Source organism: Protopterus annectens, chromosome 3.part0 (assembly GCF_019279795.1).
Source record: "Protopterus annectens isolate FY-2018-M chromosome 3.part0, PAN1.0, whole genome shotgun sequence".
In the NCBI taxonomy this organism is placed as follows: Eukaryota; Metazoa; Chordata; order Ceratodontiformes; family Protopteridae; genus Protopterus; species Protopterus annectens.
The window spans coordinates 1,197,424,613-1,197,451,981 of NC_056731.1; the positions used below are offsets into that span (position 1 = coordinate 1,197,424,613).

Sequence of the window (27,369 nt, forward strand, 5' to 3'; positions counted from 1 at the left end):
TCATTAAAGTCAATCATTTTTGTTGATATTGTGGAATCATCCTTGGAGAGGGCACATTGCTGTTCAGTGATGGGTTCATAGCTGCCTGTGACGCATATTCGGAGAGCTCAATCATGTCTCTCTTCATATAAAGGGAGGTACATCTCAGGTCATTTATGCCCACATGGACTATGATTGAGTCATACTGGTACTTGGGGTTTAGTGTTCTGAGTGCATGTGTGATATGTTGAATCCTGGCGCCTGACAGGCAGCTAACTGTAACCTTCTTATCCAGCCTGATGAGAGGGACATCAGTGTGTCTCATAATAGAGTCTCCTATGACTAAAATACTGGGTTGTGTGTTATTATACCTTATGAGCTTAGTAGCTGAGACACAATGCAGTCGTAGGTGTATACATACCTTCAGGTAATAATAGTACTACACTTGAAGATATCTCCTCTTTGGTTTCTTAAAAACTCCTATATTAAACCATAATACAAGGTGTGGTCAATCCTTGATCACTTTTGTAGTATAAGTCAAACAAAAGAGTGAGTTACCAGACCAAAACCTTCTTCTACAATAACTTTAATGAGGTCCAGCAAACAAACCAAGGTTTGGCACCTTCCTTTCATGTCATACGTCTGACATATTGCCCAAACATTAGAATGAGAAACATTACATAAGGGATGTATGGGCACCAAAATCCTCAGAACTGTTTTTAATTTTTTCTTGAATTTTTAAATGTTACAACACATTTCCCAAAAATGTTTCAATTTAACAAATGTATAGAAAATTTATTTCTGCCAACCGGAACATTGCATGTTTTTTCTTTGGTTTGTCAGTCTTATGGCCTGTGCCAGTCTCCATTGAGAATGGGTAAATAAGTATTGTTGTTGGGGAACTTTCATCTTGCATTGATTTTTGATTAAAATATTACCTGTTTATGTCAGCTAAAAGGGGTAAATGTTACTGTGGGAAGGCAGTTATTGTGTAAAAATAGTAGCACTAAATTCTTATTTTGCATAAGACCTAGTCACAACTATAACACGTGCTGCATTTGTCAGTCGTTTATTCCTAAAACTTTAAGGAGCTGCTTCTCTCATTATCTGTTTAGAAAATCAAAGACTGAAGGAGCTCTCAAGAGGTAGGATGGCCTCTAATTCTTTTCAGCCATATGTTTGTCAGCAAACAAGAAAGACGCTTAAGAAGCTTCTTTTGCCTAATCATACCCAGATGTCTTTGCTGTGGTGTTTGATGAGCAGCTCTCAGACAGCATTGGAGGCTGATAAGGTGTAGCCTCTTAGCATGTCTTGCTACTTCCAAGTAAATCATATGACCTATATACGGCTCATTACTGAAACTGGCCCAGACATGCTGCCACATTCAGTACAAAGAGTTTATTGGTGGCATCTTTCTGCTGACAGAAGAGGTCACAACTCTAGAGGAATAGAGATTTTTACTCCTCCTGCAATGTTGACTCAGTACAGATATATTCTGGACATGCTTTTCATGTCCTCTGCAATGCTGACTCAGTACAGATGTATTCTGGACATTCTTTTCATGTCTCACTCCGAAAAGAAATCATATACCAGCAGCAAAAAGTTAGAATAAGACTTTAAAGATTTATGAAGTTTCTTAGCATTCACATTTAGTATTTCAGAGGGAGACTTTTATATCACATTACAATGATTTCTTGTTCTATTTAGAGCACTTTAACATCGGTGTCATTGCTAAACTGCAGTCATGTTTCTGTATGCTGGGGACCTGAGTCAGTGTTCTTTTCCGCACAGCAGCTTTTCCTACTGGCTGTAACTAGTGTGTCACTTCATGTGGGCATGCTTATTTAAATTCAGAACTGCTTTACCTTCAGGGTAGTTTCTTTCGATGCCGTGAAGCTTACAAAGGATCCAGACAAATTTAATTTTTCTCTGAGGAGTTTACCTAAAATAATTTTCCAAAAATCACAGAAATTTGTGAAAAGACCAAGGAACTGCTTCCAATGTATCCAGTTCAGTTTTCTTGTCACCTTGTACAGCCCATGACTCAGAAAAGAAAACCAGAATTACTGGTGCAGTGCTAAAAGATTGAAACATGCTAAAATGGATCTCATCAAAAGTACACACAACTACATATACTTGCAAAATTAAACTTCTTGTGAGTATATCTTAAATCGGATCCATTTTATTTGTAGTTAAATTGATAGAACACTGGCTCTGCTTTAGGAACTATGTTTTCTCCTTGTAGAAAATTAGAACAAATCTTTAAACACGCAAGTTTTTTAATCTCCTAGAGGAAACACTCCTTCCACATTAAAATGTTTACAGTGCTAGTTAAAAATTTGTTAACAAACATGTTTAATATAAATTGAAATCCCATTTTGGTATGCTGAAAAACCGAGTCAACATGCTTTAGTCCTCAACAACTTGTCCTCCTTTTACCTGTGGTATTATTTTACTTATGTTCTGTGCATATTCAGTTGAATTAAGATCGGCTTTGCCTTCTGGAAAATGTATTTAACACCAAGTTAGCTTAAAAAGACTCCAGAAAACTATACATATTGCTTCTGTGGAATTCCCTTGAAGAACCTATTAAGCATAAAAAAAAAATACTAAAAATGCCAAGTAACTTCATTTAACTAGCCTTCCTTAGTTTCCTTGTTATTTTGGCAACCATTGTCTCAGAAAAAAGAGCTAAAGCTACTGGTGCAATATAAAAAAATACAATAGTATTAAAATTAAAATTTATTTCACTGAAAGCTTTGCTTAATGAAATATAATCAGAAAAAAATTACTATTTAGGAGTTTATATTACATTTAATTTAAAGAATGAGCAACTTTTACATTGCCACCCTGAATGTGGAACGGACATTCTCCAGCAGGGTGGTAATGTAAAGGTAATACCCACTAAAAAAGCAAGTCTGCCACTTCGTAATAGCTTATTAAGCTACAGCAAAGCTCAGGCATTGAAAAAAGTGTGTTTGAGACAGAATAAATGAGACAGAAATACAACAGTGTTTTTATCCATCAAAAAGCAACATTTTCTTGACAATAGCAAGTATAAAACTCTAATGTCTAGCATTATTGACTGCCCTTAATCTTCAGCAAATCAAATCTTTTTTTTTTTACTATAAGAAGTTTAAAGCTCTAATTTCTGGCATTATTGACTGATATTAATCTTTAGGAAATTGTTGTTTTACTGCACAAAGCAACACTTCGACAAAATCAAGTACAACAAAGGAGTCTGGGGGGAGAACAACAGTTGCAGTAACTTGATTTTTTTTCATTCTGTGATATAGCTGATGTGTATTTACTCAAACTGATTGTAATGCTGTCTGTGTATATGTGCGTGTTTGTGTGTGTCTGTGTGTGTGTATTTCTATGTATATGTGGATGAATCTGTGCTTCTGAATGTGTATGTGTATTTATATTTGTCTGCACTTTAAATACTTGAATAACTTAAATTTTGGATGTAAAATATTTCCTCCAAAAATAACTGCAGGCATTACAGTAAGTTGGAAACATTATATATATATATATATATATATATATATATATATATATATATATATATATATGGGTCTACTACGGTTGATTGAAAACTCACTTGATTGAAAATGAAATTACTAGGACCACTGAAAGCTCACTTCACTGAAAACTCACTTGACTGAAACTCATTTCGTTGAAAGTTATAAATGGCCTTTTCCCCACTGTAGTGCGATCCTGGAGTTAGTATATAAAGCAAGGGGGGTATGGGGGGCAAAGTCCCCCACATAGCTTGGTTATATATTCTCTTTTGGAAACAGTTATTCATTGCATTTGTAAGTATCACTGTGTATAGTTTAAAATGTTTATGGGGGGCTACGCCCCCCCACACTCCCCAATGTGGGGGGCTGTGCCCCCCCTTACTTTATATACTAACTCCAGGGTCGTACTACATTGGGGAAAAGGCCATTTATAACTTTCAATGAAATGAGTTTCAAAGAACTGAGTTTTCACTGAAGTGAGCTTTCAGTGAAGTGGTCCTAGTAATTTCATTTTCAGTCAAGTGGGTTTTCAATCAACCATAGTGGACCTATATATATATATATATATATATATATATATATATATATATATATATAGTAATAATAATAATAACAATAATAATAATGAAACAGTTTAACAGATAGCCCATTCTCTAAGCACAATAATGCCCTCCAGGTTGTGTATAATTGTGGAAGAAACTCCCTGCTAGTGGTGTAGAGGCCCTTCTCCTACGACATCAGTTCTCAGAACTCCCATGCGCATGTGCTATTTCCACAGTGACATATAGCCTGTCAGGCTTTATTGCTTGTTTAACGCTGCAAAATATTTACAATTAAATTAAAGTAGCAGCTTATGTGCTTAAATGAACTGCATTTTCTCCTTGTAAAAATCAGAAAAAAACTTTAAATGCTTAAAAACTTTTGTAAGCATTGAGATGTCCTGTCATATTGCAGTGTGTGCTGCACAGTTTAGAAGATTGTTGTAGAAGAACTCATTTAACATAAACTGCAAACACATTTCTGTATATTGAGGAACTGTGTCAGTGTGATACACTGCACAGCTTGTTTTCTGCTATATCTACTGTATCAATTTGCTTCCATAGATTTCATAAAAGCCATTTTAACTTTTAAGAACTGTAAGATATATTAATCAACATCCCTACATCAGAGTTTGTGTACACAGTTAATCAGTTATGAGAGAAATTAAAGGGAAAACATTTTAATGCATGTTATACATTTAACCAGTAACTAAAAATACAACAGTTTTATATTGTAGTAGCAAACTTTTAGATACCATTTCACCCCCATTTCAGAAGTATTTAAGCTGGGGGTGTCTCTTCCCCTTTCTCCACACACATATGTTAAAGTAATTAAAAGGCAACTTAGCCTTTACATTATTTTAAACGGTATAGAATGTTCTTTTTGTTCCAAAATTTTTCCTGTTGTATGTTATGAGGTCCCGGTATTGTTTTCCATTCTTTGATTTCCTTCTGCTATTCAGAAATACTTGTTGAATCTGAACTTCCAGAAAATAATTCAGTCCAGGTTTCTTTTGACTTTTTAGTTTGTTTGTTTGTTTTTAGGTGAAGTAATGAAAAACTGTCCCCATGCTTCTCTTCTGTGCAACTGATATGATACCTGCCATTGCCAGAGTCCATACATTTTTCTTATGGTTTGTTAATTTTTTTTCTTTTGTATTGAATTCAGTCCTTGGTTAACAGTTTGTGTTTAGAGCTATACCGTTTTGGAAGGTGTTTTAGTGTTCCCTCCCAAATTCTCATCAACGGATGATTTTTTTTATCCTTCTTAGCCAGCACAGAGTTCCTATTTCCTGGTTCTCTAGCACTTCTTGTAGACACTCTGTCTTACTTTGTGTCAATTTCCATTCCATCTTTGTTTTTTTTCTTCAGATAACTGCTTTCTAGTGAAAAAGATTTGTAGTTTGTTTTTCTCCTTATAGTCTTTCCATACATATATTTGTTTTAACTCTTGATTTTTAACAAAGTTGTTGTATTTTTCTCTACAGCTTAATCATAGCTAAGCAACTTTATTTCTATCCCCACTTATTATAATTGATGACTATGTGTTCCCGTTATTTGCCTTGTTCTACACAGGTGTTTGAGTAGTCAGCTATAAATGTAAACTGATATTTTCTGAAGGGCATACTTAAGCAGTGCTGTTTTCCAGTAACCTGTAATGTTTTTTTTTTCTCTGAAGAAAGGGCAGTAAACACGTGTAAATAACTTGTTACCAATTGTGGATACTATTCTCACTCTATGGACATTCTAAGGGTAAAGATTTAGCTATTTCAGCAAATGCATTACCTCAAGTACTAACTTCTCAAGCATAGTTCTTAAATCCTTAGCTAAGATTTCCTGTGTTAATTTAATTACTGTGACAATTATCCTTCTAGATTTGTTTTCAGCGTCATCAGTTTTCCTTTAAATCTTCAAAATATGAAATATGACTCTTCAAATAGTCAGTTCTCTCTCTCTTGTTCTATTTCAGCTTCCAGTTTCTCATTCTGTCAGAAAGGTTTATAATTTGAAAACCCACTACTGCTAGTGCTAGTTTCTTTTTGTGTGTTAAAGCAAGTTATGCTTTAGACCTCCACTCTTTGTTCGTCAAGGAAAGTTGCTTAAATAAAAGCACCATTTTACCTCTAAGGAGACTTTTTTTAATTTGCCAAATAGAGTATCTATATCATTAGCCATGTTACTTAGACTCAGATTCTCTTTCTTTACAGACTAAGCTTACTGAAATTTTTCTCTTACATCTAAGAGATCTGAGGTTATGCTGCCACCATCTTGCAGGGTAGGCCTCGGCCATTAAACATTGTCATTTTAGACTGTTCCCATTGGTGTAAAGGGCATGTGGTGGTTATTCACTTTTTCTTGACACTATTCCGACATCTTTATTTCTTCTTACACATCCTGATCCATGCCAGACTATGATAATTACCGATTTGGTAAATATTCATTCTGCATGCAGCATTTTTGTGAGTATAAAACAGCCTTATGGAAAAACTGTGTCTCTAAACCATCAGAAAATGCACCCATCTCTAACATTTAAGGCTGTTCATCTGGAAGATTATAGCTTTAAGCATTAACTCATTTTTATAGGATAACTTTTCAGTACATGTTTGTGAACTGGTGACATAATTACATAGTTGGCAATCCAATGCTTAATTTACTCTTTATGTACTGATGCATTGCCCTTGAACTGTAGCATTATGAATACCTGATCAGTGGTGCTCAAGTCTGGAGGCTTTTTTGGAATGAGTAACCTTCTCAGTTCATCATTATTAACATGTTGCTTTACTGGTCTGTAGATATTTTTATACTCGTGTTTATATTTGCAGTACCTGATGTTACTGGTTTTGTAAAACAAGTTTCCTTTCATTAAAGAGAACTGTGCTGTAATCAGGATATATAGTAGAAACATATCTATTCAAATAAGCTGCTATTAGGCATTCATATAAAACAGTGCTCCTTCGTCATGAAGCATTGCATCACAAGGGATGCTTCACCTTCTGTCAGCTGAATAATGAGCAAGTCCTTCAGGAGAATGTAGAGACTTTTCAACTTTTGAAATGCAGTTTCCTCATGTCACTACCATATAATTGTGTAACAAATGATGCAAAGGGTTTAACAGAATCTACTAAATAATTAAGTAAACTCAGATGTGTTTTCAAATCAGTAGCATATTTAGGAGATGAGGCTCAATTAGACATCAGCACCCCAAAATGTTAGAAGCACCTTTATTTTAAAATCCTTCTATAACTAAGTCTTTCAAGAGCCACATAGAGAGTAGCTTTTGAAAAGAAACCTAAATAATATAGTATTGAAGAATAATGGTTCTAAATGATAACATTTTATGAATAGCGATCACAGTGTCTGTATATGTTAAATTTAACCAATACTAATATGTCTAGCAATATTGTTATTTAGCCCAGCAATACTTTTAAATAGCTACAGAGCCATATGGTGAAGCCAAACAGTCACAGATTGCAGATATTTTGTTAATGTCTTGATCATAATCATCAGAAGTTCAAATTTCACTCAAATATGAAAAATTAATTTGAAGAAGAATTTAAATCCTTTGATCATGTGAGTCCATAGCCCCCACAACACCCAATATAGAGTTTTTTGCCCCTTCTACTGCCTTTTGTAATCACCTCCAAGGACCTTGAACTTGCAAAAGGGGGAATTCCTCCTAAATTATCAGCATTTTAAAAAAGTGCTTTCAGCATTCAGTGGTACTTGCAGAATGGTCCCTTGCATTCAGTGGGTAGTTCTACTTTAGAGTATCTAAACTATGTATATTAACTGTATGTCCAAAATAATATATGTCTGATGAAAAAAATGTTTGTTTCTGTTAAGGAAGAATCTACCAGTGTTATCAACACTTCCTGTAAATTATTCAGATGTTCCTTTGATGTGATTCCATTAACTAGGATATCATGCAGGAAAATTGCAAAATGAGGCACTCTGTATAACAAGTTTACTGTAGACATTTGAAATACAGCAAGTACAGATAGCACTCTGAAAGCTAACTGGCTGTACATAAACAATTTGTTTGTGTTAAGCACTTTTCATCCCAAACCATTTGTTTATAAGCTCCACTAGTATCTAGTTTTGAATATATATGCCACCTCTGCCAACAATATGAAAAGTACTTCTATTTAAGGTATGGGGTACTGCCCCAAAAATGCTGCTAAGGTAGCAGTTAATTTATAATCACTCCAAAATGTAATTATTTAATCAGGTTTTAGTGTGAATACCAAAGGAGTTACAACAGTTTTATAGTAACGTATTTTGCACAAATAGACAGTCTGTGTTGGAAGAACTTAGGTATGACATCTGTCTAAACATAAATGGTAGCTATGGCTCCTTTTAAAGGACCACTGTGGCTAGAAAATGGATACTTGTTCCTGAGGTGGTGCTGGCTTTGAAAGGGGCAGGCCAGGATATGCACATTAGAGCTATTGACTAAAAGTAGAAAATGTATACCCTTACGAATGATGGCAGCACTTTATGCTGCTTGGCTCTCATCCTACGTGGAAAGAATGAACCATAGGGCTCTTGTCTTTCAGGCAAGAAATAGACTGATAGAGGGAGTAGAGGAGGAGGTTTGACAGCCATGAGTAAAAGGGAAAAAGAGCCAAAACAAATCTATCAACCAAAACCATTTGGAGTAGTAGTTTGCAGAACACAAGGCTAAAGAGGTCCAATAAGGCTTCATTTAATTGTTTAAATATGATACTTAACTCATTTGTAAAGCTTAATGAAATAAAAATATTGATTTCTAAAATTTCCATTATTTTTATAATTTCATCTATATGGTTACTCTAATTGTTATAATCTGTTTATTTTTATATTTATGTAATTTTCATCATATTTCCCTGCTAACAGATCTGCCAAGAGCCCCATCACTAGCAAGAGGATAGCCAATATCATAGAGCACATGACCTATGAAGTCTACAAGTATGCAGCACGTGGATTTTACGAAGAACACAAATTCCTCTTTACCCTTCTTCTCACCCTGAAGATTGATATGCAAAGCAACAGAGTGAAGCATGAAGAGTTTCTCACTCTCATTAAAGGTCAGCAATGAATATCATGATTATAGTCCTGATAATTACAATTCCTATGTATCACTCAAATGCCCTTTTTTAACAGAAATGTTGCTTGTAGTTCAAATTAAATGTGTGTTATTTACAGCTACCGGATTGGAGTAATGGTCTGTAAAGTCTGTATGTGAATGATGTGACCTTGAAGACTGAAATTTTGTACCTTTGGTAGAACTTCATGTGGTGCCTTGCTTTTATGCTTATCACATATCTGTGTACTTCCAGGCTATTTCTGGAAACAATGCTTCATAAAATAGAGCTTGTAATGGGGCTAGGAGATAGCATCTAAATATTTGTGCACAAAGTCAGGGAGGTACTAGGTTTATTCACAGGAAGCAATCTGTAGCTTAACCTGCTTTTTCATAGCAGAGCATGTAAAATATGACAAGCTTTTACTGATTCAGTATGTGTATCACTGATGAAGCAGCACATCTTCCTTTAAATAGCTTGGCTACATCAATAATATTTATTGCAAGAGCAGCCATAATTTACATGCAGAATTTCAATAAGATGTTTTTATTTAGACCCTGCATTTGTTTCATGGAAGAGTCAGCAGCTCGTGCCCAGCTTTCCTTTTCTTGGGAAAGGGTAAGGGGTAGAAGGAGACATCCTCATTGGAGGAATGTTTATTGACTAAAGTCAGAATGCTGTCTGCATGTGCACACACACGTGAGGATCAGTCAGTTAGCAGGTTCAGGTGTGCAAGCATCCATAATGCGGTGGAAGGCTGCTGTTATATAAAAAGTCTATAAAAACTCATTTAAGTTTTATAATGCTAAAACAGGAAAAGGGAGAACTCTGACGTGAAGTAGAACTGTGAGTAAAGGGAGAAGCAGTAGATTGTATCAGTATTAAATGCATGTTAGACTAGTACCATGCAGACAACTGGAACCACTGCATGAAACCTATACACAACAGTGGAGTCCCACATGGTCTAATTAATAATGTGTAGGATCAATGTAAGCATTTCATGTGTTTCTTTCTGTCCATCAGAACAACATGGTGAGCTTTGTCTTCAACTGGATGTGAGCTGTCTTGCTCAGTTTCTTGTTTTTGCACAAATAACAGTAGGAAGTGTGAGGTATCAGTATGTTCTAAATTATATCGAAAAGCATCATGGGGAAGAGATGGTACTCTGTTCCTCCTTGGGACAGTGTAGCATCAGTATGAACACACAGTTCACTCTTACAGTACAATTAAACTGGTGGATTTGAAGGAAACTGTACTGGACTGGAAAAACTCCGATGAATTTATTTTGGTACTCCAGAGCAACTTTGACCCTTTGAGTAGTGAGGTTTGTCCTCACATATTATAAATCATGCCACTGTGAACTACCACATTTATTGCAGTGCAAATGTAAAGAATTCATAGGAAAGGCATAGCATTTCCACCTTGTTAATTATAAATAAACAGTGGTAAGTTTCAGAAATAGCCATCATATAAGGAAGGTTGACCTCTCCCACAGCACATAAACCATGCATGCATTAAGATCAGAAAATGGTTCTTAAGATTAAGGAGTAGATGTTTTGTAGAAAAAATATATATAACACTGCCTTACTGGCATATGGGTAGTAGTACCCTACTATCCTGTCTCTGGCAGTCTGGCAAAGCTCAGAGCTCCTTCCCCTGCCTGTCTGTGTGTGTGATGTACCAATCACTTGAGAGTACACAGACTGCCTTTCAGGACCACAGACAGAACCCTTTCAGTTTTCTGGTGCCACAGTGAGAGAAGGATCCCTGAGAAGACTGCTTCTGTCTCTCGATTGTCAGCTGCTGAGTTCAGATAAGAAACCCTTTTGGGTCTTATTTTCTCCCTCTTCCTTTTTCTGTTAGTGCATACATATCTTATTCTGGTGCTTTGACTGTTTTTTTCCTGATTAGAAATGTACATACTTCTGTTTTTACTTTGGCTAGGATAGTATGGCCTGTGCTTTTGATTAAAAACTTCATTCTGGAAATTTTATCAATAAAACGTGCTGATATTATATTTTTTCTTTCGGTTTATGATTATTTGAGGTGATTGTGCAGGATAGCAGCATTTTAAGAGAGTTTTTTTTTTCATTTAAATTTATTTTGTATTTGAAAACTTCTGACAGGAGGTGTTCATCAAGTTATGATTATTTCTTGTCTAATATTGTTTTAGGCTGTATCCATTCATTTTAAGCACCTTTATTGAATTATTGCTTAAGACATAGACAAATATACATTTATGTAAAAGAGAACAAACCTTGTTAACATGTTCACAGTTATAAACATTATGCAACAAATACATGCTTTTATACAATTATTGTCAATCCAACATTACACAAATTGATCAATTCCTGCTTTCCCGAAACATCACTCCTCCTCCAAAACATTCTACGTGTATTAGTCCCATAATTTCCAATTTTGTTCTATGTAGTTTGCACCTCCCCCTTTGTAAAAATCCCTCCTCAAGTTGTTTTATCTTTGCTACAATATTCACTATTTCATGTAAAGTTGGTTTAGACTCTGATTTCCATTCTCTAGTAATTGCTATTTTGTCAATCACCAGAATTAAACTTAATAAGGCTTTACTATGCCTAGGCAATTCAAATCATGTATTCCAGGTCAAAAAATAATTTCATTAGATGCACCCATTTGTTCACCCAATATTTTTGACTGAGTAGTCTGCAGGGAATTTTTAAAGAATGCCAGCTCTTTACACTCCCAAAACATATGTTCCTAGTTGTCTCTTTCTTTCCATCACCCCTCCAACATTTGACATCTACTTGGGGAAAAATTCTTTGGAGTCTACTAGGAGTATAATAATACCTATGCAAACACTTCCAAGAAAAAATCCTAACTCTTCTAGACTTTGTTGCATATTTGGGAGCCCTACATATGTCCCCCATTGTTTCCTTGTGAATTGATTGTGCAGTCTCTCTTCCCAATATTTTCTAACCTCCTCTGATTGATTCCTGCAGTCATCATGCAATATTTTATGTGCCATACTAATTATCCCTTTTTAACAGCAGTTTCTGTTCTAGATTCAACTAAAAACTCTACCAGAGCAGGTTTTTCACTTATGATTTCCCTATCCCTTTCTGTATGCCTATCCAGTTCCTGATAGGGAAGGCAGTCTCTAGCCTGTAGTCCAAATGCTTTCTAGGCCTCTTCCCATTCTTTTATCTTTACCTGTCTAGTTATTTGCTCCTGGTACCTTGGTTCTTTTGCCATTTTTCTTCAGTAAATTCCAACCAGCTCTTGCCTATTTGCAGAAGAAGAATGAGAAGCAGAGGCCCCTCCTTTTGGATGGGTCACTTTTTGTTGGACAAACATTTGTATTTGCTTAGCCTGTGCTGCATCAAAAACAGACTTTGATCCTCTAGGAAAAATATTCTAAAGGTAACTGGGTACAGCAGCTTGAATCTCACTCACACCTGTCTGTTGACATGCCCTGATTGCTGGGGTAAATTTGCTTCTCTTCTGCTTGGTGAACACAGAATAATAATTTTACTCAAACACTCTACTAGCTCCAATTTTTGATTACTTTCCCTTTTGCCATAGAGTTGTCAGGATCAATTCTTCCTGCTGGTATGATTGAATCTTTACTAATACAGGTCTTGGCTGCTTTCTCATGGTCAGGTTTGGAGCAAATAACAAATCCTGCTGTGGAATACTAGTCCATTCGCTTATTTGCGCTTTCATAACATTACTACAGTCTGCTCCTTCCAATTTGTCTGGTACAGCAGAAAATCTCATGTTTTCCATTCATGTTCTGTCCTCTAACAATACCATCTTTTGGAAAAGTTTTTAAACAGTCTCATATTCATCTGTCTTTTTCTACATTTTGACCTATGATTTTTCCAGTTTTATAATTTCATCTGAACAGCTGTTTAAAGTTTCTTTCATTTTCCAGCCTTTTATGTTTGAGCTGATGTGCTCATTCAGTGTTTCATGTACTTTAATCATCTCTGAGCACATTTGATTTATCTTTTCCTCTAGGTTACTGGAAGTCATGTCTTGCACCAAAACTGGTGCTTGAACTGCTTTTTTGCTGAACAGCTGTAGGATTCTTCCCAGTCAGTGTTTCTCTTCATCTTTTTTTTAGACTGTCTAAGTTTCTTCTTTGCTGGCATCCAGGTAATGTACTTACTAACCAGTAACTGCATTTACTAAAATTTGCAGAGTTTCTGGCCCTTATCTCTCAATTGCTTTTTTTCATACTGGGAGAGCTGAAATCAAGCTGTTGATTAGTGTGCAGCCATCTTGGAAGTCCAGCTGTATCCAATCACTTTGACTGAAGCTAGTCTTTTTTTTTGTTACAAAATTAAGAGACTTTAATGCATGTGTTTTGTATTTGAAACTATGTTACTAAAACTGTGATGTTGTCCTATCTCGCCTTCATTCTTCACTGGTTGGGTTTGGAACCAATCCTCGATTCTGACTCGGCCTTATACAATAGCTCAAGGTCTTCCACTAGTGTGTGGCTGTATCCCTATCCCATCATGCCCTAGGAAAGCTCCCCAGATCTCGTTTGCCGCTAAGCAGATCTGGTGCTTCCATATTGACTCTGGCTAAGTGGGAAACTTCTTTATTCATTATTAAAGTATTTTGTCCTTTGCTTGTTTAAAAAACTTAGCGATTAGAGTTTTTTGCATATTTAGTTAGTTTAGAGTGTTCGCTGTTGTGCTTTTTGTTTCTGGCCATTGTTTTACTGCTAGGCCTTTGTTCCCATCCCTCTCTTCAAACCCTCAAATTGACAGCTTGGCAGCTCTGATTCCAAACATAGCCAAGCTCCCTAATCTGTCTTCATCTGTGAAAACATTTCTTGATCTCGTCTTATAAGGCTTCAACAAGGAAATTATACATGAGCAAATGGAAAAGATTTTCTTCCAGGGTTGGTTACATTGATCTTTTTTCTGCACATATAGGGTCCATTCTTGAATTTTTGACAAAGCTATTCAATGAAGGTGCAGCTGCAGCCACTATTTGAGTTCAGTTAGCAGCGATATCTGATTTTCATATAAGTGAATTAGGCCACTGCGGTGGTGGTGGTGCTGCGGTAGCATTGTCGCCTCACAGTTAGACGTTGCCCGTTTGATTCTCAGTTAGAGCGTCTTCTGTGTGGCGACATGCGTGAATGGGCATTCCTTCGTTGAAGGTTGTGCGTTAGGCCCGGCACGCCAGTACATAAAAAAATCTACTGCCAATCATTAGTGGACTGGAGTTCCGCTGTGGCGACCCCTAACCGGGAAAAGCCGAAAGACACAATATAAGTGAATTAGGCCCAAATCTGATGTCTCACAGATTATGCAAAGCATTTTTGAAGGGCACTATTTTATTAAGATCACCAATTAAGACTACTCCAGCACCATGGGACCTAAACTATGTTTTATCACTTTTGATTCTTCCCCCTTTTGAACCTGCATCATCTTGTGATCTAAAGTTTTTGACATGGAAAAGAATTTTCTTGATTGCCATCACTTCTGCTAGAAGAGTTTCAGAGCTACACACATTATCTATAAAGCCCCCCTACATGCTTTTCCACAAAGACAGAGTATCCCTTCGAACAAACCCATCTTTCCTACCAAAAGTATGCTCAGAGTCTAATTTGAATCAATCTGTAGAACTACCAGTCTTTTTCCTCACCTGTGGCAACAAGGCACAATATATGCTACACCAACTGGATGTACATAGGCAATTATGCTTCTACGTGCATAGGACAAAGGACTTTATTTTCAAAGTGGGTATCAGATTGTATTGCTTTTACCTACAAATCTCGCAACAAAGATCTCACCTTTAAAGTCAAAGGTCATTCTACAAGAGCCATAGCAACCTCTTCGGCCTTTTGAGCTAGACTACCAGTTGACACTATTTGTGCTGCAGCTACATGGTCCAGGCCACATACCTTTATCATTCATTACAAAGTGGATTTGGCATCCAGGAACAGGGCCTCCTTTGGGTCCACTGTTCTGAAGACTATTCTCCCGTGAGCCACCCAAGAAACATGGTGATAGGAATGCTGTCCCAACCAGTGAAGAATGAAGGTGAGATAGGACAACATTACATAAAGAAGTTATGTACTCACCATAACGTTCCATGTGTGTTGTCCATCTCACCTTCATTCTTACATTCCACGCTCCTTCCCCCAGCCTTTGGCTCCTGGAGGACAGAGCGGTCACAATTGGAAACAAATGTTCTCTGACTTTCTTCATTGCTCTACCAGTTAGATAAGTTTTATTGTTATCTATGGTTATATCAGCAAACAAGGATAGGGATACAGCCACGAGCTAGTGGAAGACCTCGAGATTTTGTATAAGATTGAGTCTGAAACAAGGATTGGTTCCAAACTCAACCAGTGAAGAATGAAGGCGAGATGGATGACACACATGGAACGTTATGGTGAGTGCAGAATTTCTTTTTTTCTAAAGTGCAGTCTTTAGAATGGTAATCCCTGCAGATTGCTTTTGGCCCCAATTTTTATGTTTCTGACATGAATTTTTCATCTGCTTATGATTTGTTTCTTGTCTAATACAATTTTAGGCTGTTTTTATCATTTGGTGCTGAAACTAGCCTTTATTTGTTAAAACTGAGAACATTTTGTGACATATATTTTGTGCTTTGAACTGTGTTACTGAAAATACTGTCATTTCTCAGTGCAGTGCAGTGTCCAGAATAGTATCCCCACAAAGATAGTCTTTAGATTATCTGGAGGGGGAATAATGGGATTTGTCTTTTTACTGGGCTGCCTATGCAACTAGTATTTGATATAATGAGCTGGATAGTTTTTGGCCCCTGACTTGATGGATTCAAATATGATGCCCCCCAACATCTATCCTTTGGGCACCTAATAACATAGAAATAAGTAAAAAAAATATGCCTCCGCCTATATTTTGTGACTCTGCAGTAGCCTTTGAGGGAGCATGGGTGAAAATTCTTGCCTAGGCTTATAAGGGACCTTGGGCCAATAGCCTAGTATCCTCCTATGAACCTATTACATAGGCTATTGGACCACTCGCTTTCCTTTGCCCCCATGTGCCCTGGTGTGGTGTTAGTACCACAATTGTGCATGATACAAGAGTCACAGACATTCTCTGGGACTGCACTAGTGTTTGGTTCAGGTATGGGAGTACCAAACTCTTTAGGTGCAGGGGAATTCAGGGGCGCAGAATTTGTTGCCTGTGTTGATATGCCTGGGTTTCCACCTGAGGTGGTGGTTATGGTAAGATCCATTGTTCAGGCAGTTAATTATGAGATAAAAACCCAGATGAGTACCACCAGGGTGTGCACTCCTGTTCAGCTGACCAGGGATGTCGATTTTGAAAGGAATTTGGAATCTGACCTTTCAGAACTGTCAGAGTCTGATCAGTCAGCTTCCTCTGAGGATGAGCAGGTGCAGAAAACAAAACAGATGTTTTCTTTTTCCCCAAATGCTGACTAGATTTTGGGATGTATTCAGTTGGGAGCAGTCTTCAATGCTCCCAAGGTTAGCAGGATACATGATCATTTGGAGGAAGATGCCACTGACATGGTGATCATCCCCTCATTAATACCAGCATTAGAGGATGTTTTTAAGAAAGCTTGCAACTCTCTTCTATAAACTAAATGAGTCTTTGCCTAAAAAAAACTGTTTAATAAATTCAAGATATGCGTGTCCATGTCGGGTCTCCAAACCTCCTTGTCTGTGGATCCTGCTACTGTGTCCCTAGTGACATTTTCTAGCAAAAGGCTATGTCTTAATCAAACCCAGTTCCATCACATAAGCTAGGCAAGTTGCTGGGATCTCAGGTGGAAGAAAGTGGCACTGTCCAGCACAGTAGTCTTTAAGATGTTTAACTACCAAAGTTTCATGTGGCAGTTTGTGGTGAGGTCTGTGTATAGTTTAAACAAATTCTTCACTTCATTATCTTCTGAGAAAAAAAATCTATATCAAAGATAGTGTCACCACTATATTTTGAGTGTCGGAACATTCTTTAAAGAGTGCCCTGGAAGGGGTCAATACTATTTCTAGAAATGCAAAGACATCTGTAATGATAAAGAGGTATGCCTGGTTGCAGAGACAAAACGTTTCTGATGAGTTAAGAAAAAGGAGATTATAAGTGCTCCATTTGAGTCTGATTGTGTGTTTGATACAGCAGCTAATCAGATCCTTAAACACTGTGATGACAAAGGTAAACTGATGCAAGGGGTGTCCAAAATATTCCAGTTTCCATGTTTCCCTTTATTAATCATGACCATTTTCTGCTACCCAGCAAATAGAAGTCCCAGCCAAACAAAAGCCAAGGCATCAAAGGTAATGCTGGCATGGGAATTCCACCAAACCTAATAAGAGAGGCTCTATTCCCAAAAAGGATAAACCCCCTTTCAAACCTATGACTGTACCGAGACATGGCACTTGTCTTTCCCAAGCCCCTCTCTGGGTGCCCCATCTTAGAAGTTAGCTCTCAACAAGGTGACTTGGACATCAGTAGTTTGCAATAACTGGGTGCTCAACATTGTTGATAGGGGTTACAGGCAGCAGTAGAAGGAATATCTGCCTCAGTTCAGGGGGGTGCCCCCTCACCAGCTGAAGCAGATCTTGTTATTCCCGCCTATACTCCAGCAAATGCTGGACTTAAAGGTCGTAGAATGGGTCCTTCTTTTGGAAAGAATGAAAGATTTCTACTCCATACTTTTCCTGGTATCCAAAAAAGAGCTGTAATGGAGACCAGTGTTAGAACTGTCCTTTCTTAATAGCTTTGACTAGGTCCTGTCTTACCAGATGGTGTTTAAGGAATTCTCCAGGATGAACGTTGCCTTCCTAAAAATTCTGGGATTGATAGCGTCCATGATTCTCTTGATACCACTGGTCCAGCTACACATGAGAAAAATTCAGTGGTGTGTCTGTAATTGTTGGACCCAGCACCTACATTCTCTGGGATGTCAGTTGTCAGGGCCGCCCTTCATTAGATATGAGTTACATTAGTGGAGAGCTCAGTTGAGTATCAGTTCAGATCTTCCGTTCTGCTCCAGCACAATCTGTCCATACAGATTCATCCTACTTTGCTTGTGGAGCTGTGTCAGTGGGAGTGTAAGTGCAGGCCAGGGCTGCCCTTCATTAGATATGAGTTACATTAGTGGAGAGCTCAGTTGAGTATCAGTTCAGATCTTCTGTTCTGCTCCAGCACAATCTGTCCATACAGATTCATCCTACTTTGCTTGTGGAGCTGTGTCAGTGGGAGTGTAAGTGCAGGCCACAAGAATGCTTGCAAGCACACCAATATCCAGGAAATGTTGGCAATGATCCATGCTTTGAAAGTCTTTCATCACCAATGGACCATGCATTCTCTTCTGGTGGTTACAGACAACACCACAGTGATGTGGTACTGCAATAAACAAGGGGTTACAATATCATACCCCCAGTGCCAGTTGGCAATGATGGCCTGTGAGCTGGCTTTACAGCATTCTCTGACTCATCAGGCATCATACATCCCATAAGAGCAAATTGTCATTGCAGTCCCACACTAATGGAATTTCAAGGCAGTTGTGTTCCAGGATGAAGTCCAGATGTTTGGCCATACGTTGTTGCAACCATGCTAGGAAGACAGATGTATTTTGTTCTGTTGGATAGGAAGGTTCCTGTATTTATTTTCCACTGATTCACATGGTACTTTTGAAGGTTCAGACAGAAATGCAAAAAATCATAGTGGTGACTCATATTGGCCCAGGCAGTCTTGCTTCTGCCTTCTAATAGTATTGGCTAAGGGCAGTTACTACAGACTTACTCACAATCTGGATTTGTTGACACAGTGTCAGGGGTAACTGATGCACTCCTATATGGAGCAACTACAAATAACTGCCTAGATGATTCAATCTTGACTCCATTTGATGAAAATGTGCAGTAGGCATTAAAATAGGCCAGAAAAACTGCTACTAGAAAATCATTTGTTTACAAATGAATGAGGTTTTGTAAGTGGTTCTTAAATGGGAATAGAGGGTCCCTTGAGGTTAACATCCCTCTGATCTTAAAATATTTGTGTGAGCTAATTCTGGATGGCTTATCATATGTGTCCATTAAGGTACATTTGTCAACCATCTCTGCTTGTCTAGCAGTGGATTGCCCAGTTTCTTCTTCTGGTTTGGTAAAACAGTTCACAAAAGCAGTATTGGATGTGAGACACCCTTTCAAGCAAATTCTTCATTTGTGGGATCTCAACTGCATACTGGACAAATTGACTTTACCACCTTTTGAACCTGCCGCTCAGGCTGTTCTGAAGTTCTTAACATGGAAAAATGTTTTGCTTATTGCTCTGAAATCTGCAAGGTGAGTCTCTGAGCTGCAAGCTCTCATGGTGGGACACCCTTATCTGATTTTCCTGGGAGATAGGTTTGTGCTATGCACTATCCTCTCAGTCATGCCAAAAGTGGTCTCAGAATGTATTTATTTATTTATTTGCATTTGTTAACTGGGTTGGTCCAGCTGGGTAAGAATTACCCTTTTTCAGTGGAGACCCGAGGGGAAAAGCCCCAAACAGACATACAAATACATACGAATAGAGACAAATTAACAATATTACAGAGGAAAACAATATTATAGGTACAATGGATAAGAAAAACAAACAATGAAAGTTTGAGAATATGAGTAAGGTAGGCCAGAAGCAAGCATGCAAAAGATTTATGAAAAGGTGTTCTGAGCAAGATCTCTGAAATAAGTTAAAGTAGGCAAAGAAATGATGATTTAAGTGTGGAGTTAGTGTGGGAGTTTTAGGTGGGAGCATGTGAAGGACATTCCCATTTGGAGGAGAGATGGGAAAGAAGCATGGATTTTAAATTGTTGTGGTTAGGTATATTACGTAGTGGTGTGGGGCAATTGTTCCATAGTTTGGCTATAGTGTGGGATAGTAGTAGTTTACCAGTTGGGTAGATGGGTTTGTGTACATGCAGGAGGTTTTGGCCTGTGGATCTTAGGGGTACGGGTAGGTGTGTAGGGTGTTAATTTAGCAAGAGAGGGGCATTCTGCTGGTTTAAAGATGAGTTTGTGGGCTGTTAATCAGTCTATTAATCTCCTTGTGTTCTTCCCAGAACCTATGAATAAGGTAGCAGAGGATACTTCATACCTTGGAATTGCATTGGCAGCTCAGATACTACCTTAACAGAATGAAAGCTTTTAGGAAGGCTGAAAGGATTTTTGTTTCCTTCACAGGAGCAAAGAAGGGTCAACCTGCCTCTAAGCAAACCATTGCACATTAGTTGTCCTCTAATACTGTTTTTTGTTGCACCCATCATAGCAAGTCCAATCCAGGTGAGGTAAAGGTGCATTCTGCCAGGGCATTTTCCATTTCAATGTGGCGTATTAGAAAGGAGTGAATTCTAGACATATTCAAGAGGCAGTAACTTTGTCCCCTGTGCATACCTTTATGAAGCACTATAAGCTGGATGTCTTTTCTAAATCCCAAACAGGTTTCACAAGGACTATTATACAGGAGCTCCTGGACCCTTATCCTTCCTCCTTCCAGGCTGGGTAGGCTTTGGGAATCTATCCATATACCAGTAAGGCAATGTGTTTGTTGAACATGGTACAGTTGCATAAGTCCTACTTACGTGTAACAGTAGATGTTTGTAGAACACAATTCCTACTAACAGTACCCACCCACCAACCCCCTTTTTTGGATGTACATATTTGGGTTGGTGTTGCCACTTAGTTATGCTCAGCAGTCTTTTTTGTTGTATGTGTGCGAGTGCGTGCATGTGCATGTGTGTGTAATTTGGAACAGTAGGTGTTTACAAGCGTGCATTTTAATCATCTTCTTTTCCTTCTGGACCCTATAAAGCTAAAGGGTTCTGTCTGAGGATCTGAAAGGCAGTCCCTGTACTCTCAGGTAATTGGTCCATCACATTCACAGACAAGCAGGGGAAGGAGCTCTGAGCTTTGGTAGTCTACCATTGATAGGGTAGCCGGACAGTACTACTCATATGCCAGTAAGGCAGTGTGTTCTACGAACATCTACTATTACAGGTAAGTAGGACTTAATGCAACCATGCTTTCCAGTCAGTAACTAAAGGCTTGATGTTTTCTTTCTTTCATACTGCTGCATAGTTGTGGTCCAGCACAAGAAGGGAAGTGTCATGAGTCTTGATATTGCAGAAAATAACATGAAGTCTGGATGTGCCAGACCCGTGGAATCCTTTTTCTTGACTTAAATGGTTTTGACTAAACTGGTTGTTGAAGGCTAGTAAACCAGGACAAGACACCCAATAAATGTTTGTTCCAATATTTTATAGTATCTGAGGAGGGGTGTTATAGAAAGAATTTGCAAGGAGCATCTTGCTTTCTGTAAATAATCAGTTTAGTAGCTTCTCTTTTCTGCTGTTGGAGTAGGGAAATTATATTGTTTCTGTCAAGCAAGGCAATTCTTCTTCTTTCGGTTTTTCCCGGTTAGGGGCCACCACAGAGGATCACCTGTCCGCTCATGATTGGCAGTAGAGTTTTACAGTATCGAGTTGCTAGCCCAACTCCCAACCTTCCACAGAAGGCACAAACATGCACGCACTCACACCTAGGACCAATTTAGAGTGTCCAATCCACCTACAGCATATCTTTGGGATGTGGGAGGAAACCGGAGCACCCGTAGGAAACCCACGCAACCACAGGGAGAGATGTCCTCATTTAGGGTAGTTTGCAGGAATAATCAGGATTAGATCCTTGATTAGGTGAATTCTGAGACATTGAATGAAATTAACTATTTAAGAGTATTTGTTTTAGGCCAGGAATAGTGAGCAACCATCTGCCAATGATACATTTGTGAATTTTTATTGATTACTTTTAGTCAGATATTTTCCCCAAACTCTGACAGGAGTGACAAAACTGCCAAGCATATTGGGTTTAAAAGTACCAAGAATAAATCATATACGTAGGTAGTACATTTATAAACATCACCCCATGTTTGTACTCCAGTGATTTCCAAAGACCTGTACATAAATACAGCAGCTGTTTAGCTGCCAGGGCAAATAACAGCATATAAATGTACAGCCAGTGGGGTCGAGGAAAAGGCTAGTCTTAACAGCAACAGTCACATCAGTAAATTGTTTGAATGCGCATGTCTGGATATCTGTTAGGTGCCTTTTTTTTCATTAGCATTGAGGATTATTCATCCAACCGTACAACCATACCCAAAATAACACCCACATGAGCACACAGTGCTGAATTAGAGGGCATGAACAGTCATCTTCTGACTATAATCCACATATAAACAGTCTTAAAAAATATATGCATAAGGTACTTAAAAACAGTTTATTAGAAAACATATGTTAGTTTCTCTCAGTTGTACTCCATTTGTAGACACACAAACAAAGAATTGCTCTGTAGTGGATGTGTGCAACCTCATTAAAACAGGGTCACTACTGCAGCCAGGTAGACTTTGTTTTCCCCTACTCTTATTGTTGCTGCAGGGCCCTCTTGTCTCTGGTAAGAAAATGGGCCATGGTGTAGGCTGAGGTGGTTGTATCCCTAACAGGTTGCCGTATCATATACTGGCTTTGTTTGGATTGCTACATACAAGTAACTGTCTTGTCTAAATTGTCAAGTATCTTGAATCCGGTATCAAACTCCATATATACATACTGGAGAAAAACAGAGCTACTTCAATTTTAATTCTCCTTAATATTATTATTATTATCTTTAATTTAATCAGCGGTATGTCTGCTTTTCAAGTGCAGCTGCTCAGGCATATGCCTTTGTTGTGGAATGTTTGAAATGTATCAGTATTTTTACATGTCCATTGGGTGTGTTCACATAAAATAGAAGCCGTTTGTTTTATTGTTGTAGGTATTGACGCCACAAGGAAAGGTGCAGGAATCGGCACATAAACTATGCACTGAGCTAACTGCTGTTGTAAATGATCTGTGAAACTCTTGATTGACTCTTTTAGGACTTGATTATATAGTCTTGGAGAAAAGGTGCAGAAGCAAAGATTTAAGGCAGTGGTCACTATGTCCTGTTAAAATGACCTCTTTAAGCAGCATCTTTATGTTTGCAGTAGTAATCGTTAGCTCTGCTGTTCTTATGTTTGACCTCAGGGATCATGCAGATGTAATGAAGTTATGCTATGTTATTCTCATCATATTTATCACTGCTGCAGTAGCCTTAGCTATGTGGGATATATCCTGCCAAGGATATGACAGCCGGCCAGCTTCCAAAGCTTCAGGGCACTTTCTACATGCTAAAACCATTAAGCAGTTTGAGATGCCTAAAATCACAGGTTTGAGAGCCTAGCCCTTCAGAGCTTTCCTGCCATTGATGAGACTTGTTGGAGTGTCCTTGGTTTTGGAGGGACCCCTGTATTCTTTATGGAACCCCCTTGCCATTTCTTCTTGAACATCTATTTATTAGTATTTTGTTGTTACTGTTTATTTTGTTTCTTAACAGAATCAGGTGAGGGGTTAGAGAATCCCTTAGAAAATTTGAAAAAGGAAACTGAAAAATCTAGATCAGCTTACCCCTTTCACAGTAGCACATGTAGGGAGAGGCAAGAGGGGTAATTGCCCCAGGCACAAAGTGTTTGGGGGGGGCACAATCAACTGATCCAGATAGCTGTTTAATGCATAATATTACATCTGATGTTGTTAGTCTTCATTTATCCTTGATCTTTGGTTTGTGGTTCCCATCCTGGGAACCAGCTCAGCCATTACATACCTCACACCAGCCAAAACCTCTCGAGCTAAGACTCTACCCACAATACCCCTCTCCATTTTACCTCAGATCTCGTTTAATGCTCTTGTCGCAAGATGTATCAGCCATTTCTCTCACAGCTAAGTACAAATTTCTTCTGTTGTTAATAGTTAATCTTACCTTTTTCTACCTCTAGATATATATTTGCATATTCTTTATCTCTTCTGCCCACTTTCTGGTCGAGTGAGTGTTTTTTCCCTACCGTATGGTATTCTGTTTCTACTATCATTGGTAATAATTCTCCCTATCTTTCTCTACCTCCTTAAGTAGCTGTCTCCTACCATAGTTGGTAATATCTTTCCCTTTCTCTACCTCTTAGGTAACATTAATATACCATTGTTGGTAGTTTTTCCTTCTGTCTCTGTTGTGTGTTTGTGAGTGTGTTTGCCGCCTGTTGACCGATACTTTCTTTTTTTTTGGCATCTGTCAACATGGCTGAGAAATTGAAAGGCACTACAGGCCAAGATTGTGGACAGAAGATGCCCAACTCCGATGGTCACACTTCCTGTGTATATTGTTTGGGCCCAGCTCATCTAGAACAGGAATGTTCTGTCTGCCACGCCTTCAACAACTGGGCCTTGGTTGAACATAGAAACAATATTAAAATGACTGATTAGGTCTTCTTTTGAGGAAGCTTTGTCCAAGGCCAACACATCGTCCTCTATATCAGACTTTGGAACCAGGAAAAGTCACTTGGTGCCAACGTCTCCTTCAGTACCGGTGGTAAAAATGCATAAGCCTTTCATTCCCACCACTTCGGTGGAACTGAAGGCTAAAGTTCAGAAATTTTCAGAACAATCAACCTCCTCACCACCATCTATTATGGCACCACAAACCTTGGTGCCAGTCTCTTATGTACTGACATCTTCAGTTTCCCGGTCGGTGCTAACCTCTCCTGCTGCACATACGCAGACATTGGAACCTCCATCAATGCCAAAATCAGATAATTTTCACACTCAGGACAAGGTATTCACTGTCTATTGATTCTTTCATGGGGCAGCTTCCCAGTCCTTTCCTTGAAAGACGAGAATCTCCTTCAGGATTATCTTTCCATTCCTCCAGGAGTCTCACTGAAGTAGACATCGTTAGGTTGGTGGATTATCTCCTACTGGCCATCGGTATTTCTGCCTCCTCCCTGACCCCTCAAGCTTCTGGAGTTGGGGCTTTTTCTCCCAGGACACCACCACATCTTCGTCCTCTAACATCCTGGGAGGGCTTAGAGCCTCCAACTCTGATCCCTCCGGTTCCAGCTGCTCTGGTGCTGACAGCCCCCCCCCCCCATTCTGCTCCAGGATCTGCTCTGACTTCTTCAGTTCCTTTGGAATTGATGGTCTCCCAGGGCAGTGACTCTGCTGTCAGGTCCGAGAGTTTTGGATTGGCTCCATCATTTTATTCAGAGTCGCCATTGACTCTGAGAACCTCAGCAGCTGTGGGCTCTTCCTCAGCTCCTGCTTTGGAGGAGGGTCTCTCGGAATGGGGTGTGACCTTGATTCTGAGGTTGTCTTTGTCGGTTCTAGGCTCTCATCCCTCTTTGGGGGGGGTCTGCCTTCCTGGTAATTGAGAGGGCATTGACCTCTGCAGGCTCTCAACTGGCCTCTTCTGTGTCAGAGTTTTATCCCAAGACTCTTCCTTGCCCAGAGCTACCACCAACCTCAACATCCAGACAGTAGGCACCTAGGCTGTAAGATCCTCTTGCACGGGACCCTCTTCTTCTGAGTCCTCCTCAGAGATTCCCACTGAGGAGCCACCCGAGAAAAAGAAGTGTAAGAGGAAACATTTAGATTCCCCTGAGGAATCACAGAAGACATGGACTTCAATAATGAGAAGGGTTCCCCCAGGTCATGCCAGAAGAATTTTCTTTTGGAGACATCCTAGAGATTCTGGAACAGAGGGATAACTGGAAGCTCAAAGACCCTAACTCTGAGAAGTCAGTGTACTTGCAGGCCTTTGGTGCTCGCCCATCTACTTCTTGGGTTACCCCTCCCACTGACAGTCTTATTAAATTGATTGTGCAGTGAGCTTGGAAGGCTCATGATTCCATAGAACCAATTCTCCAGAGAACTGACAGAATGCTACCTATTCCAGAGAACCACCAGCATTGGGCAAAGTGGTTAGCAGTAGATGATATGGTGGTGGCAGTGGACACTAAAAGGGAACTAGCTGAGGAGAGTTCCTCTGTTCATCCCCCAAACCAAGAGTCCAGGGTGATGGACAGATTCGGAAAGCAGGTATATGCTTCATTGACCTTTGCTTTAAGGTCTTTGAATTTTATGACACATTTCACTAGGCTCCAGAGGGACCTGATCAAGGAGCTATCATATATCCTAGCAGGAGCTGTGTCTGAGGGAGTCCAAGATAAAGTGGCCTCCCAGCTAGCCACCCTGGAGTCGATTTCCAACTCATCCATGAGGTTCATTGTGCATGTAGCTGAAGGGGCAACCAGTCCAGCTGGTTCAGGTGTTGCCTTAAGACAACACACTTTGATGTGCTGTTGTGAGTTTGTGGAGCCATTCAAGTCTTCCTTCATCAATGCTCCATTTAACAGATCTTTATTCAGCCTCAAAGTCAAAGAAATTTTAGCTAGGTGTGAGAAGGATGGAAAGACCCTATCTGCAGTGGGCATATGTTTTTCCGCTTCCCAACAGGGAGGACTGGTAAGATGTGGGTCAGAAAATCCAAAGGGCCTTTTCAGGACACACGTGTTGGAGGCTTCCCTCGGGGCAGAGGGGGGAGCTCTAATGGAAGACGCTGACCCCGAGACAGAAATGGCCCATAAAATCAGGAGTCCAGAGATTCTTTCTCTGGACAATCCTACCAGTGCTCCTGAAAGGGGGCCTGATTGCTTACCTCTGGAAGCAGTTGGGGGAGGATTTTCATGGCACTCAAGAGCCTGGTGACAAATAACTTCAGATGCTTGTGTGCAGAGGATCATTGCCAGAGATTACCATATCTCCTTCACTCTTTTTACTGAGATCATTGTGAAGCCTCCCCAATGTTTTATCGAATCAGAGGGACCAAGCAGCCGTAGAGATTCAAAAGCTGCTAGAAAAAAAGAGTCATCCAAGAGGTCCCACCAGACCAGATAGGATCCGGATTTTACTTAAGGTTCATTTTGGTGCCAAAGAAGACGGGAGACTTGAGACCAATATTAGATCTCATCCTTCTGAACATGTTTGTTCAGCAAGCAAAATTCTGGATTGTCATGGTTCAGTCTATACTTCCCTTTCTAGAGGAAAATGATTGGATATGCTCTATAGACCTTCAGGATGTGTATTACCACACAAAAATCGACAAATGCTCAAGAAGGTTCCTCCCCTTTTGTCTAGGAGTCAGTCATTTTCAGTTCAGAATGCTGCCCTTTGGTCTCACCACAGTCCCAGGGTGTTTACCAAGTATCTGGTAGCAGTAAAAGCTCACTTGATACTACACAGATTCCGGGTGTTTCCTTGTCTAGATGACTGATTCATCACTGCTCCCACCAGGCATCTACTGCTTTAAGCAACAGACTTCATTCTGCACCTGTTCACTCATCTGGGCATTACAATGAATCAGTCAAAATATCA

The 27,369-nt window shown here is 39.1% G+C and overlaps 1 protein-coding gene across 1 annotated transcript in view; it reads left to right on the plus strand.

Moving 5' to 3' along the window:
* DNAH5 (dynein axonemal heavy chain 5) overlaps positions 1-27,369 on the plus strand; it is a 1,226,896-nt gene that overhangs the window by 895,282 nt on the left and 304,245 nt on the right. Inside the window, exon 30 of the mRNA XM_044065791.1 lies at positions 8,918-9,108. Coding sequence (XP_043921726.1) covers positions 8,918-9,108 — 191 coding nt within the window. The remainder of the gene's footprint in view (positions 1-8,917; positions 9,109-27,369) is intronic.